Here is a 16,452-nt window from a genome sequence, read left to right on the forward strand (position 1 = left end):
TTCTCCCTCCACCATTAATACTGGCCGCCATGCATAGCCTATCGTGTGCTGAAAAATGGCGTTAAAACCCACAACAACAACAACAATATATATATGCAGCCTTGGATATGTTCATGACATGTTGGTGCAATGTATATATACAAATACACACACACACACACATATATATATTACGGAATAGACTCGATACCACCTCATCGCTATTGCTCAACATGACTGATGCCTATCTTGAATGAAGGATCTGAACTTGGGACACTTGTTTATAGCCTTTTCATGATATATATATATTAGTCTGAGTCGATCGAATATCCTGATTAGCAAAATACTTCAGGTCTTTCCATGTAATCTTCATTTAATAAACTGGTAGCTGCATAGTAGCTTCGTCTCCTTTATCTGTACCATCAGCATCAGTAACAATCTTGTAAGGAGTAGAAAAATGGGTTGAAAGTTCTTTTCGTGTTGGTTGCGAATGTCATTGATATTTACAGGTCGTTAAATACAAGTATAACAAGTCAAGCAGCAGAGTTTCATGAGAGTTCCTGAATCGTATGTTTATTTTATATTTCGTTTCTTCGACGTAATCACGATAATACTGTATTAAATAACTATGTTCTACCTTTTCCAAGTTGGTCCATTCATGATATACGAGTATTGTGAAAATGGAAGCCTAAGAGATTACCTGGAAAGCCAAAGAAATAACGTAACCATGGAATTGCAGGAGAACCTATACCGCTTTGGACTGGATACCTGTAAAGGAATGGAATTCCTTGTTTCCAAAAAGGTTGGTATAGTATGAATGTTAGGCTATACGGATCGTTTCCATAATCTTTCATCTTACATCTCTGTTCGTACGTAATTTATGCGAAAATGGCACCATCGTAAACATCTAATAAACATCAGCTCAGTGAATTAATGTCAAAAATGTGCTGTACTTAAATACATGAACATATTGTTCACAGTTTCCTTGGATATATTTCGTCCCTATTTTATCACTTAACAAGTCATAGTACTTCGACAACTTCAGAATATGTTTTTTACAAGGAAGATCAAAGTAAGTATGCATGCATGTATGTATAGCATCTGGTGTGTAATGCCAGGTATGAAGGCATAGAAAACGAAAATAAACCCAAGATGGCGTAAATCCCTAAAAAAAAATCAAAGACCCTTTCAGCTGCAACAACATGACTGGACATATCCCAGTGCAGAAAGGTTGCATTAATTAGTCGCCTTTAACGACATGTGGGAGGGCTGATCGGGTCAATAGCCCACAGTGAAGATTATAACACTTCTCCTTTTCACTTAACAGTAGGTTGATAAATAGCACCACCAACATGACATACACAAATTAATAAAATACCTTCACGCTAAGCTCAATAAATAAATGAATACAATAAAATGAAATCTTTGTAATGAATAGTTTCTTCATCAGTTGGTTTCGCAACGGTCTTACAAGAAGTTTTCCATGCTGAAGTCTTTACATGCAATCCGTAATCAATCCGTATTCATTGTTCTTTATCCGTAAGAAAATGTGAATCATTTCATTTCTCAAGCTTTCATCCCATAATCTAAACAAATGCCTAGGCGTCTCTTCTCTTGCACAGTGCTTGATCTGAGATTCTATTTTATAAACTTAACTTTCCAGATTGTTCACCGTCGACTTGCTGCTAGAAACATTCTCTTGAACGTCTTAAATGAAGTGAAAATTTCCGGGTTCGGACCTCAGAATTTTGAACTGAATGATAGCGATAACGAGTCGGGAAAGAAGGTCGGTATTTTCTTAGCAGATACAAAGAAAGGAAGCAATATATATATATATATATATATATATATATATATATATATATATATATATATATATATATATATACGCTCTTCACCTTTTGCCATGATGCTTTTCTTTATCACATCTTTTCTCATTGACCGATTTTCACTAATTTAGCCCACTCTTGTTTTTTCAAAGAATCCCCTGCCTAATTTATTAAAATATTTCAGTGCTCTTTCCACATATTTCAAACGATAGAAATTCTCTCTCTCTCTCTCTCTCTCTCTCTCTCTCTCTCTCTCTCTCTCTCTCTATATATATATATATATATATATATATATATATATATATATATATATATATATATATATATTCAGCCCTGATAAATCTTCTTACTACTGCCTGAAGTAAAATGGTTTGGATAAGTCGTATTTCATATTGCTAATTATACAATTTAATTTATGTTATCGCTCATTAGCTTCATAGTACCAGGTTATATACGTCTAACTGTTGTTGGAGAGCTAAAAAGATTTATATATAACAGGATCACATAAGACTCGTTTGGCTTCTTCCTTTCCCACTGCTGGTTTGTCATCATGATCACCATTTATTTATTTATTTATTTATTTATTTATTTATTACAGGAGAGGATTCCAATAAAATGGATGGCACCGGAGTGTATGGACAGCACTGCCGGTGCTAACGAGAAGAGCGATGTGTGGTCATATGGTGTCGTCCTGTGGGAGATATTTAGTCTCGGTAAGTCTTTTATCTCGTTTTTCCCAAGATACATAAGTCAGAACAGAAATAAAGGAACAAACAAAACGCATGACATTGTACAACATTATATAAATCTGTTTACTTAATAACTTCTGTAGCATCGAACGAATCGGTTTCATTAGATGCTTGACTCTCCTACTCTGTCACGCACCTATGTATTGTTACGACTCTACGGTCTTAGACTAAGTAAGAGAAATATGAGAAACAAACGAGCTTCGTAAAATCAATAAATTTATTTATCAAAATTAAACAGTAAAGTAATTGAGATGAAAGTACAGTTTTGTGAACTAAATTCTACTGATCCTAAAAGTTATATCCACAAGTCCATAAATATCGAATGTTCTGAATGAATTCCAATATTTAATGGGCTAATGTTCAAATTGCCTTGAATAGGTTTATGTGTGAACATCTTTGTTGAATAACAATGGTGTAATCTAGAATGTATTTGAATGAATTCAAAATAATCCCCAAATGGTGATTTTGTCTAAAGAATCAATGAGCACGTTGTAATTAAAATGAATAACTTTTAATAAACGACTCCTCTCAGATTATATAAGGAAACAGCTGAAAATGATTTCAGAGACTGATTTCATGATATATTGATAAGGTTTTATTATGTAATAGACTGATCTTATGATATATTGATATGATTTTATTATGTAATAAACTGATCTTATGATATATTGATATGGTTTTATTATGTAATAGACTGATCTTATAATATATTGATATGGTTTTTTATGTAATAGATTGGTCTTATGATATACTGATATGGTTTTATTATGTAATAGACTGATCTTATTATATGAATAACTAATTTTGTTGAAAAAGTTTTATACAAAACACCTACGACAAAAATAACATGACCATGATGTTCTTCTAAGGTTCGATTCCAGAATATTCTAAATTGTAGACAGTGCTAGACCTTGAACTCAAATATAAGTAAATAACTAATTCAAAAATGATAACAGTCAGGTATACCAAATCTACTCGACCCTCAATCACGGACAATGGTCAAGCACCCAAAAGAAATATACTCTGTCAGGTTCCATTTTTTTGTATTCTGCCTGTTACGCACTCCGCTACTCGCACAACTAACTATTAATTGAGGCCGAGTACCAGAGAAAACTAATGTTCCGACCGTGGATAGCAAAACAACTTTTTTTTAAAGAATCTATAGCCTAGTTAATTCCTCCTGCGAACGGTTGTGCATTATTTGCAGTTCGATATTGCTTATAGACAACTATATGCAAGGATATACGTTATATGTTTGACACTGTTGAATATCTTCACTACTGAATACCTTTATCTTCTCTAAGAACTAAAAGATGGATCGTACTGTCTCCATAATAAAATAGTATATTTTAATATTATAGTTGTTTCATTTCCTAAATTATATAAATTCTTAAGATTGATAGCGTTTACCAAAGCAGAATCATTAAGTTATTGTAATCAATTATTCACCTGCATTGGTCAGTGCAGTATGTTGATAATGTATTTGAATCTTTATATACAGTCAATTACGTTTCTCTGTTTGTAACGAGCGAATATTCATGAATTAAAAAGTTTGGTTCAATTCCACGCATTACATGATGAAAATTGGTACAGGATATTCATGTTATTGTTTTCTTCTCTGGTTTATAATGTTAATATTATAAAAGTAATGTTTAAAAATTGTACATTTCCTCGAAAGACATTTTATTCCCAATTATATATATATATATATATATATATATATATATATATATATATATATATATATATATATATATATATATATATATATATATATATTTGTATTTGCAAATTGTTGAAAACTTGATATGTTGTCTCTTTCAACGATCTGTCCATATGTACTGAATGTATGTGAAAGAATGCAAGTGAAATATCAAATAACCTTGATGTAAAAGCAATCCTATGTTTATTTTGAAACATCAAATACAAATAATGACATAATTAAGATTTCCTGAAATAGTGCGTCCTTGTACATTTCGTGAAATACGATACTTCGTCCCAGTAGTAAATGATCGCAGATAACTACCTTATAATGTGAGTAACGCCCAGATATAACCTATTATATCCAATGTCTAAAATAATAGTATAATGTGAGCAGCGCTGACGTAACCTACTGTACTAGATGTCTAAGATAATGTTACAATGTGAGTAGCCCCAGGCATAACCTACTTTATCCAGAGTCATGTTATAATGTGAGTTGCATCCGGACATAACCTAATATATCCAATTTATAATGCAATAGACTGAAAAAAACTAACTTCAGGATGCTATGTTACAATAAAAAATTATAACGAGACTCTTTATCATCGTGTTCCTTTTGACCTTGTAAATGTAAACAATGTCTGGTTTGAGCCTTTATCCACAAAGAAAACAGATATTAACTAAAAGGTGATTAATTTCAAGTAATTCTAGGTATTACGTTCATTGGTCATGAATTTGTCGACTGTAGTTTAGTATTGTAGTTCAGTGAAACACATGTACCCAAATAGGGTATGTCTCGGCTCCGCAATGGTTGTATGAGTGCCAACTAACAAAGGTGTATTTTTGGTTTTAAACAACTATTTGAGAATGATTTAATAAATGACGATGTCGTTAAGGAACCGATTTCGCATGCGCACGAGGTGGCATATTGCCGTGTTACAACACCTTAAATGTTTCTCCTTTCCATATTAACTGATAATATATCTATATTGCATGCGTCATGAATAATCTTATTTTAGACTACTGCTAATATTGATTTGCTTGACGTAAATGTACCTTGAAGTACCTTGCTATTTGTCGCCTGCATTTGAAGCTTTCGTTGCAACATATTATGTTGCAGTTTGTTTTTCACTGCAGCTGGCTGTCTCGCTTGCCTATTTATGTATTAACTTAATGTCAACAAAAGTGGGTAACTATATTAATGTTACATTGAAATGTCGCTCAAAGTGAATGTATTATTTTAATAAACGGACTACCCAGTCTGGACCTCAGCTTCCGGTAGGTGAAACATTTAATTGTTTTAGGTCTTCTCTTTAATTTTTTAGTATTGTAATGTTCTGATATCACAGAATGTCTCGAAATCAGTTTGGTAATGTCTACTATCATGTTACGTGAAATACATATTCAGTTCTAAATTCAGATTTACATAATGGAAGAAATTTTGTTTCACCATTCAAGTTCTCATCTAAAAGGAAGAAAACTGATTCCATCACCTCTTCTAATGAACTGAATGGATTGTACTGATTGATTAAATTCCAATGCTTATTATATTTTGGACAGTTAATTAAGAAAACTATGCTTACTGTGTAGTTTCATGGAAATTCCATTTCTGAATCATGTCTAAAAACGATTAATATGTACATGTTACGCATTAAAGAATACGATAAATAATCTTTTAAGTAGTTTAGACGCTAGATGCAATTAATATGATATGTGCTTCTAATTCTTAATGTACAGCCGTCTGATTCTCAATGTAGACTTTAGAAATTTAGTCGATATTTGAGGCGGCGAATTTTTATCCACGATGCTTATACTTGTATTTCACCCCGAATCAGCTGAAAGTTAAATTGTTGTGCCTATCTGGTGACGGTTTATACGGAACAATACATGAATTCCTCCGTAAACAGTTTTTCACACGCATGGTTACTCAGTACAAGACTTAATTCCCGGACTATCAAATGGAGAATATGAGAATGAATTGGAAGATAAATCCAACACCTTTCTTGAAACTATGCTGTAAACATAAGGTTCTATTTAGGTGAAGCCTTTATATTAAACCGTTCGTCACTTGGTGTTGTTATAGTTAAACCGGAAGTCAAGATATGAGATTTTCGTGCGCAAGCTATTGGCAGAACTTACCGTATAATGCATGACGATTACTGAATGCACTAGAACATGAATATTTACCTTAAACTTCCTTTAATGCATATTTGTGCATGACTGAACATAACTGATGTTTGTTTCGTATTTGCGCGAATGAGTTCCCACCAGAGGCTCTGGGTGGCAGTACATTGCTTGGCAATGTTTGATTACCGCATACAGTAAGATACCGTAGTCAGTACAACATTAATATTAACAGTGTGCTATATCGTTTTGTTTGTTTTTTTCCTTTTCCTTTTGCTTTATTTTATTTGTTTGTATGTTTTTTTGCATGTACATTATTAGAATGTGCGACTGGCATCTTATACCGTCAAGCAAGAAGAAATTGCGTTGTTTGTTTTCTGTTGTGTACGATAGTGAAAAATCACCGAATGAACTATATGATTACAATCCAATCTAGTATGTGGACACAATCCAATCGATTATGTGGATACAATCCAAGTAGGTATTATGTATCAGAGGATACATGTCATTTTAAAGTTCTTGAAATTTTTCTCTGTTTGCAATACTTTACAATTCCTAAGACTGTTGTAAGATGAGTGACAGATGCTGTTTTTGTTATTAGGGCAACAATTCCAAATAATCCAACCACATGCTTCTTTTTGTATGATTATTACTGAACTCAGGTAACTATTATACGATCACACTAGTTACACTATGGTTAGTAATAAAAGAAAACTTAGTTGGAGTGGAAGAATAAAGTGAGTTCTGATATCGTTAACGTACTCCGATTCTCTCATTCACCCTCACTACTAACTGATTATATCAGGTATTGAAATTATTACCTTATTTACAGCTTGTAGGATATGTGGATTGTTTTATTATATAATACATTTTCATGTTTACAATCCTACATTAAAAATATCTAAGTGTAATCCAATGGAACATCCGGTCTTAAACATTGTAATTTATCCGAAATATATTCTGAGATATTGTAACAACTCTCAAAGGTCTTGCTATTAATATAATCCATATGTAGACTGAAATCTAACTGTTATAGGAAAACCTTTGGTTAGTTCTATATAGGTACCTCGATGCAATCAAAATTAGCTCCCTTTCTCCTCCAGTAACGTTACTCAGGCACATTTTGCTGGTGACAATTGTTGGGATGAATACGGCTATAGTTCTGTATTTGCTAAATATTAGCACCGACACTTATCTTTAATACAAATAATAATCAAAATAAATATGTATTCATAAAATTTTCTACTTTTTTTAATCGTTTTTCCTTCAAATACAAACTCGGAGAATAGGATCAACTGTTCTAAATATCGTAAATGTCGGCGACAAAGTAATGAAGTAGGAATTGCGAAAAAGCTATCCACATATTAAAATGCGATCCGAAAAGCGATCCACATATTAAAATAACTACGATTTGTTTGAAAATTAATTTGCATCACTTACTATGCCTTCAACCTTTTCAAATGATCACATTTCGCAAATCCGGACCAACAGATTTGTCTAGGACGGAAAGTGTGATTTGTCATGGGTAACAAGCAACTTGTTTCGTCATGGTTACTTGAAATCACGTGATACATATTGATTATGATAATAACAAACACTGAAGTAATATAAAATTTGTGGGCAAAATTGCACATTTCTTTATTCATTGGTTGCTACAAATTAATCACATGTTCGGCAATGTGAAACAGCCGAAAACTTCAGTATTCGTATATCATGTTTTCCAGTTTCATTCAGAAATTATAAACCTTGGTAAATACAGTAACGAAAACTTGCTTCTTTGTACCTAGTGATATAGTGAATATCACAAAGAAATTAAGTGACGATAACATAAAGCCAAAATTAGCTGGAGTTAACGAAACTCACTCTCGTATCATATCAATGAGTATTTTCTTATAAAATGATACACAGCTCTTATTGCCAAATGACTCTCGACTTGAAGAAACGTGTTACAATTACCTTGTAAAATGACGTACAATGCATCAGCAGTCAAAGATTACTGGATCAATAATGTTTTTATCTTCGCATCATGCTTTGGTAGAACTTGAATATAATCCTTTTCGTCATAAAATCAGCATCAATACTGAAAGGCCATGTTAGGTCATAAAAATGAAATGATTCGAGTGACAAAATCTATTTCGGTTGCATGCCTCGTTTGCTGATATAGAGCTCGATTCACTCCTCCATACATCTCAATTAATATAAAGTCCAAATTTAAAGTCTTATTTCCGTGACGTATCGTAGATGGAAACCATCTTAATCATAGACAAGGCAATCGAACAATATATCTATATTTTGTTTTTATGCATGTGCGTGTGTTAGTACATCTTTTTTATATCTATGCATACCTATGTCAATCTAAACATCTAAAGTATTTCAAAACCATTGACTTTTCTCTCCTCTGCCTGTCCCTAATTATAGCTTATTATATATCTCTGTTCATACAGGCCAGACTCCGTATCCCAATATCAAGAGCCGTGACCTATCTGCAAGATTGAGAAAAGGAGAACGTCTTCCAAAACCAGAGCTATGCGATGACACGTACGTTTTATATAAACCTCCGGGTTGAGATATATCATAATAATCAAGCTGTAATGAATAAGTCAGTTTTTATGTCATTAGTATCATAAATTGAATACGATAAAAATTATAGACTACTTTTAAACTTATTATACAACCACAGTTAATGCCATGCTATAAGTGAAAGATAATAGTATATACGATCACAGTTAATGCCATTCTGTAAGTAAGAGATAATATTATATACAATCACAGTTAATGCCATGCTATAAGTAAGAGATAATATTATATACAATCACAGTTAATGCCATGCTATAAGTAAGAGATAATATTATATACAATCACAGTTAATGCCATGCTATAAGTAAGAGATAATATTATATACAATCACAGTTAATGCCATGCTATAAGTAAGAGCTAATATTATATACAATCACAGTTAATGCCATGCTATAAGTAAGAGATAATAGTATATACGATCACAGTTAATGCCATGCTATAAGTAAGAGATAATAGTATATACGATCACAGTTAATGCCATGCTATAAGTGAGAGATACTATTATATGCAATCACAGTTAATGCCATGCTGTAAGTGAGAGATAATATTATATACAATCATAGTTAATGCCATGCTGTTAAGTGAGAGATAATAGTATTATACCCTTATGATGCATAAATTGTCACACGTTACTTGTATTCCTTTTCTTTCAAATTTGTATTCACATTATCTTTTTATACAGCTTCGTGCTTGTGAAATGCATACCACTGTAGTGAAATCGTACATTAATGATGATTTCAGATCAACATCCTAATATTCGCCATTTGTGTAATCACCATCACCATTATTGTCAAAGAAAGTGTCATTAGTAATGAAGAGAGAGAGAGAGAGAGAAAGAGAGAGCGAGAGCACAGTAACAACAGATTGTTGTAGTACATGTGTTGTTGCTTAGTGGAAGCAGAAACTAGAAGTAAATTTGGCCTTCAGCGGTGTCTACTATGTTCTGGTAATTGATAATCGATGCTGCGATACTCCGTTCGTTAATAATATATGTTAGGATACTCCATTAATTGATAATCGACAATCAGTTACAATGTTTCTGCAAGGTTACAACAACAACAAAAAAAAAAAAAAAAAAAAAAAAAAACAAGACTTACTCGTGGTATGGAGGTGGCATACTATATTATCTAATCGCTACCACGTATTACTTGTCTTGTCTGTATCATAACATAAACATAAATAAATCCCATCAAAATATTATCATTGACGTTCCATTATAAAGAATTATCTTTATTGTAAAATATGAATACGACAAAGCTTCTTGTACAACGGTCTTATTGTTATTATATAAAATAACATTATTATCACCTTTGTCCTTATTATTTCTGGTTGTGTGTGTGGGTGTGGGGGGTGTGTGTATGTGTGGGAGAGAGAGAGAGAGAGAGGATTACGTTAATGAAGCATCCAAAATATTAATTAGTTTTTATTAATTGCCATTTTATTACTTACTATATGATTGATTCGTATTCATGTGAAACTGTCATATATTCTGTACTAAATTGTTTTATACATTTAATTATTCTGGTATATCGATCCCTTCCTTTATAATATACGCTTTCAACTACAAGCCAAGGTACATGTTCCAATGAAGAAGTTATTTTGTTGTGAACAAGGTGTTAATCATTCTCAGCCATCATTGCAGATATCAGATATTCTTTTCTTTCCTGATAGGTGGTATGGTTTGATGCAGAGAACCTGGACTAAATCCCCAGACAAAAGACCAACATTCACTGAAATGAAGGAGGAGCTTGGACAGTTGTTCACCCAGCCTGCCGGAGATGACTTTTACTACTATAAACGCTAATGAATATCAAGTCATTTTCAGTACCATTATTTTCTAGTTAATACGATGCTTAACATGTTGATTTTTCATTAAGGTTATATTTAATACCAATGGGATATTTTTATGCTTGCAATCTTATGTTCATTTCAAATATTAGCTTAAATATAAATTCTGAGACTATTTTATTACCTAGGTATCTGTACGTTAGGTTGGTACAGTGATATCAAGTGTATCATACAACCTTTGTATTATTTTGTGATCCTGTAATCGATGGATGTATTCTGTGTAAATATTAGGTATTGTGAACAATGAATAATAAAACAGATTATGATATACAAGTAGTTCCATTTAAACAGTTCAAACAATTTAGGTACTATACCAGTACATTTTCTAGGTTACCATCATAGAACACATACTTCAAGGTACTGCAAACGTTGATAAATTGTATTATGTGCTACTAATACATTTAACTCGACATATAAGTATCAGTAATCATATGAATGAATCAAAACAAGTTTTCAGCATTGTACCTAATCATATGAATGAGTCAAAATAAGTTTTCAGCCTTGTAGCTAATCATATGAATGAGTCAAAATAAGTTTTCAGTCTTGTACCTAATCATATGAATGAGTAAAAATAAGTTTTCAGCCTTGTAGCTAATCATATGAATGAGTCAAAATAAGTTTTCAGCCTTGTACCTAGTCATATGAACGAGTCAGACACTTAACACCTCAATAATATGAATGCTACTTCACGTGAATGTTCAGGATCAAAGAGATCTAACTCTATTTGGAGCTTTATCATGCAATCTAGCAAGCACGGTGAAGTCGTCCTTCCTGCCATCCTTAAAGAGCATAAACAGGACATATTTTTATTTATATATTCAGGGCTAATTTTAGTAGAGAATACATCTAACAATCAAAATGATAGAATAAAACAAAAACGATTAAAACTGTACCTATCAGAATGCTGCCTAATATTTTCTGAAAGCATTTCATGCCGTTTTAAATTATAACATTTATTAAAAGTATTTAACGAAACTACACGTCTATAAGCAAAACAGTAGGAGTTATGACTTGCTTGAATGACTGATTAAATTTTGCGTTGCTTGCAAAACATGTAGTCCAGAGCTGCCTCACCTTTAAAGTGACATATAGTGGATTCCTGTCGCAATTTGCCGACTATATTTAATAGGATACAAATCCTTCACAGGATGTTGTACTTAAAGACTTAAATTCGATAACAACAACCATACACCCATCATGTGCAATGTTAATTTTGATTTCCTGTAACTGGTTTTGTGTCCTTTTTACATGTTTAAGTTGTATTGAACAGATCTGGGAGCAAACGTTGCCCGTAATCGATATCCAATATGTGCTTGGTATACGACTCGTTTCAACCTTCGCAAGGCCAAGTGAGTTTTGTATGCTTGAAACATATAATGAAAACAATATTCACAAAGACAGACCTAGGTCGTTTTACAGTGGCAGTGTAAAATGTTACATAATAAAACCATATTAATATATCTACTTTTCAGTCAAAAATAACGAGCCTTAATAAATATTTTGCACTTCGAGCATCTCGTTTCCAGAGTACATTGCCTTTGCAATATTGAAATTGATTAGGCTGAATTAAAGATCACTTGAAGTGTTAAATAGAGTCCTTATGGTAAAAGCACAATTGAACTTACTAATTAGTGCAATGTAGCTATAACGTATATATGAAATTCTTTCACTTTTGACATCTGCTTCTTTCAACTATCAAGTAACAGATTAAAATTTCGTAGATTGTCCCTGGTGCTCTTTCTTTAGACCATACTAAAGCTGTCGGAGGGCACAACTATTGAAACATGAAACACTTTCAATTCTTGTCAAGTAGCTACTTTGCAGGTATTGTAAAATTTAAACACTTTGCTGTATACTTAACATATATTACGCGTTTCATGGAGCAGTAACCTGATATCCCCAATTCCTGAGATGTAAAGGTACTACAACAAACATAAAGATATTATTTAAAACCCTGATACATACATATACAACTCAATGTGACAAGAAAGACATCCAATTTATCATGGTGTGAGTAATATAATCTGAATCATGCAGACCATTTGACGTTGAATACATTTAAAAACCTTTCATATATTATATGTAATTATTTCGTTTAGTATTTATTCAGTCTATTCACAAGTAAACTTCAATGTTGTACATATGATGATTTTCTTTCTTTATGACAAAATGCGATTTCAATTTTATGAACTGCCTTGGATAACGTTCTATTACCAATTCAGATATCTGCGTTCTTTTCTGATTAGCTCTGTTTCTATCGCACTAAAATCTTTGCATTCTACACAGTCTCGAATTGAGGTGAATATTATGTAGAAAATGTACACCGAAAGGAAATTCACCATCACATTAGTATTGCTGTGAGTATATCGAATTCAACAACAATTGTTACTATACAGGTAAAGCATATATGACCAGTTGTGTATTGTTCTAGTAACTGGACCGATTTTCCTGGACTCAGCTAGTGAGATTTTCAGATCGACATTTTCGGCATGTTTCGCACCATATGCTTGCATCTCTTGTGGCATAACTGGTAAAGCACGTGACATACAGAACAAAGAAAAATTATAAATATAGGCTGATTATTGTTCATTTGAAGTTTGTAAGAACGAGAACTTAAGTGCATAAAAAGTTTGAATTCAAAATGGAGACTCGGGTAGACGTTTTATAGAAAATATATTACTTATGTCTAATTAGTTAATGTTGAAAAGTCTGAAAATCTCGAAATTGTTTCGTTTCTGAATTAATTGTAAATTTTCGATAGGGCCTAAGTTGTCGGATCTGATGATCTAAAATGTATTAAGATAAATAAGTTCTGCCCCATTTAACCCAAGGAAATAAAATGTGTGCATTTTGTTTCAACTTTTGAATTTTTATTATTATTTATGTCCATTACAATATATTTCTATGCAGCAAATCTGATATGTATGAGGTCTAAAGTACTTACATCATCTTCCTTGTTGACCATTGTTGTAAGTCATGCTTGGTACGGTGCAACGTAAATGAATGGCACAATATCTGTTTGTCATTGCCATTGAGAACGTTTGCTTCAGGCATCTATCAGTTATGGAATTAGGAACAAAGAACAGTAAGTAAGAAAATATTGTTGAATTGATTGCATGTCTTAATTTGCTTTCATTAAATATATCTAGCTCTGTTTCCTCTTGGACTCTTTTTTTAGCCACTTCCTGAAAGAGTAATGGGAACGCAATCACACTCGACCCCATGGAAGCATATTTGAATGCGATTATTACTTCTCTACATGCCGGGGGACATGTTCCTGGCCCGTAGGATACCTCACTATATCAATACACGTTTTGTGAAGATTTTTAATATTTGCATAAAATAGAAAACATTCGAGATTTGCAGTAAGAAATGTCTCTGGTAGTATGCATTCCAGCTAGAAAATAATTGATATAATTTTAATAATATCATAGCAAAAAGAATTAGAGATCCTTTGTACAGAAATGGTAAGTAGTATACATTTAAGGTGGCAGCACAAGATTTGCATGAGAACTTAAATGACACTGAATAAATTTGAAGGAGGTCTTCTATTCAAAAGATATCGAAGGTAGCTATTAAAAGTATAGCAAACCTTAAAGATTTCATTTAGGAAGAGACCTACCCTGGATAAAGAGCCATGCGTTTAGAATTTTTGTAGTAGTGAACACAACTTTTAAATATATAGTCGTGGTACTTGTTGTTGTTCTAGGGTTTAACGCCATTTTTCAGTACAAGATAGGCTATACATGGCGGCCAGTATAACTTGGAGGAAGGACCCTGGAAAACCCAGAGAAGAACCACCGACCCACGAGAAGCTACTGACAGGCTTTCCCACATACCCACGCTAGCCGAGCCTTGGACTCGAACCCACACAGACAGAGGTGAGATGGGAGTGATCCAGAACGGTGAGCGCTTTAGACCATTTGGCCACTCTGGGCCCCCTGTCGTGGTACTAAGCAAACGTGAAATAGATAATGTAACTAACATTAAGTAGGCAATATGCGTTCAAATTATGTCAGGAAATAAACGAAAGTACCAGACAGATGTTTGACAGAATTCGCTATTTCGCATTGCGCATAAAATATTATCAACCACCAGGAGAAATATTTAGTATATATATTTGAATGAATGGGTTATAAACCGAAACAAGACCGTTTAAATGAAAACAAAGTTGGTTAATGACTGCTATTTCTATGCTCCGGTGATAAAGTTGCACACTGTCAAATACAAACACCAGAGACCGAAAAAAATAATTATGTATGACCGATTGAAAGGAAATACATAAAATGTGGAATCCCTTGCATGATTGAAACGTCCCATAGGCAACGTAAACAGTAGCGCGACTAACAAACTATCAATTCAGTAAGAATAACTGAGATATAAAAGAACGGCATGCTGGCATGTTAAAAACGGACCCAATTAATATAATGATATACAACATTACTATATAAAAATAAAAGATTTCTCACACTTGGTGCCATTGCATAGTAATAGATATCACAGGCGGAAACACATTTAATTAACATTTATGTCATTTTTTCATTGCACAAAAAGAATTATCAAGCGATAATTGGGTACATTGCAATATAAATAATGCAATAGAACCTCTAAAACTAGACGTACCGATTAAAAGTTTAAAAGGTTCTTCTGATTTTGACATCATCGATTTGCCAGAGACAACCTACAGAGTTGGTATAATAGTGATTGTCAAAGGACACAATATAATATACTTTCCTGGCTTATTATATCAGAGGCAGTATGTGTGAGTGAAAGTTAGAATCAAAACATAGTGTTTGCTACTGACTCGATCGACTATATAGCAGTTGCCTATTAATTACGTACAGAGCCGACAAGGGGTGGGGGAGGTGACAACCGGTGAATTTATCCCCGGGGCCCAGGCCCGTAAGAGGCCATGCTCAAACGACACTTTTTAATTTTATATAAGAAAAATTTTGTTTAAACAAGAACTAGGATAGGCCCGGGTGTTTCTTACCCCCGGGACCGTGTTCGCTCTCTACGGCCCGATTACGTAGATAAAGCGACCCAGAATGAAATGTATTAATCATTCAAACCAGCTAAAAGAAACATATTTCATCCAGAATAATGCTATATTGGCTCTATTTTAAGTACTTTGCCACAAACTAAGTTACCTCCTTTGAGCACATAGACTAAAACTTCTTTTTAGTTAGAGACTATTACATCTCTACGCTATTCATATTTCCAAAACCGGAGTGATATTTCTTGTTTCTACAAGGAACTGTAGACTTCAACACTACAGATTACAACATACGTCATCTTCTTCTGTCTTGGATTCTTCGTCGGAACTCGAACTTGAAATCATTAGAACATTTTGTTATTAGGACTTCAAAAATTTTATTCGTGGATTATTCTTGGAGTATTTTTGGATTTGATTCTTAAAACCTTAAATTCATTATTTTTCAATTTTACAGCACTTTTCCAGGAAAATAAATTATTCTATTTTTCAAAGCTTGTTGTTTTCACTCTTTCTTATGTTACTGTTTATTCGAGCCTAAAGACGTAACATAAAAAAGATCAATTATTATTTGAAATTCTTAACATGTCGATAAGATCTGAATAAGGTGATTGTCAATAGTTTCAGGCAAAACACACACACACACACTCGC

At 33.0% G+C, this 16,452-nt stretch overlaps 1 protein-coding gene across 1 annotated transcript in view; it reads left to right on the forward strand.

Moving 5' to 3' along the window:
* The window catches only part of LOC149784066 (uncharacterized), a 93,903-nt gene extending 79,942 nt beyond the window's left edge, over window positions 1-13,961 (forward strand). The window contains exons 19-23 of the mRNA XM_089932167.1: window positions 627-781; window positions 1,643-1,765; window positions 2,407-2,521; window positions 8,827-8,920; window positions 10,631-13,961. Of these exons, the coding sequence (XP_089788293.1) occupies window positions 627-781; window positions 1,643-1,765; window positions 2,407-2,521; window positions 8,827-8,920; window positions 10,631-10,763 (620 nt within the window). The 3' untranslated portion in view covers window positions 10,764-13,961. The remainder of the gene's footprint in view (window positions 1-626; window positions 782-1,642; window positions 1,766-2,406; window positions 2,522-8,826; window positions 8,921-10,630) is intronic.
* Window positions 13,962-16,452: the final 2,491 nt, after the last annotated feature.

Source organism: Sinohyriopsis cumingii, chromosome 14, assembly GCF_028554795.1.
Source record: "Sinohyriopsis cumingii isolate HCF-2022 chromosome 14, ASM2855479v2, whole genome shotgun sequence".
Lineage (NCBI taxonomy): Eukaryota > Metazoa > Mollusca > Bivalvia > Unionida > Unionidae > Sinohyriopsis > Sinohyriopsis cumingii.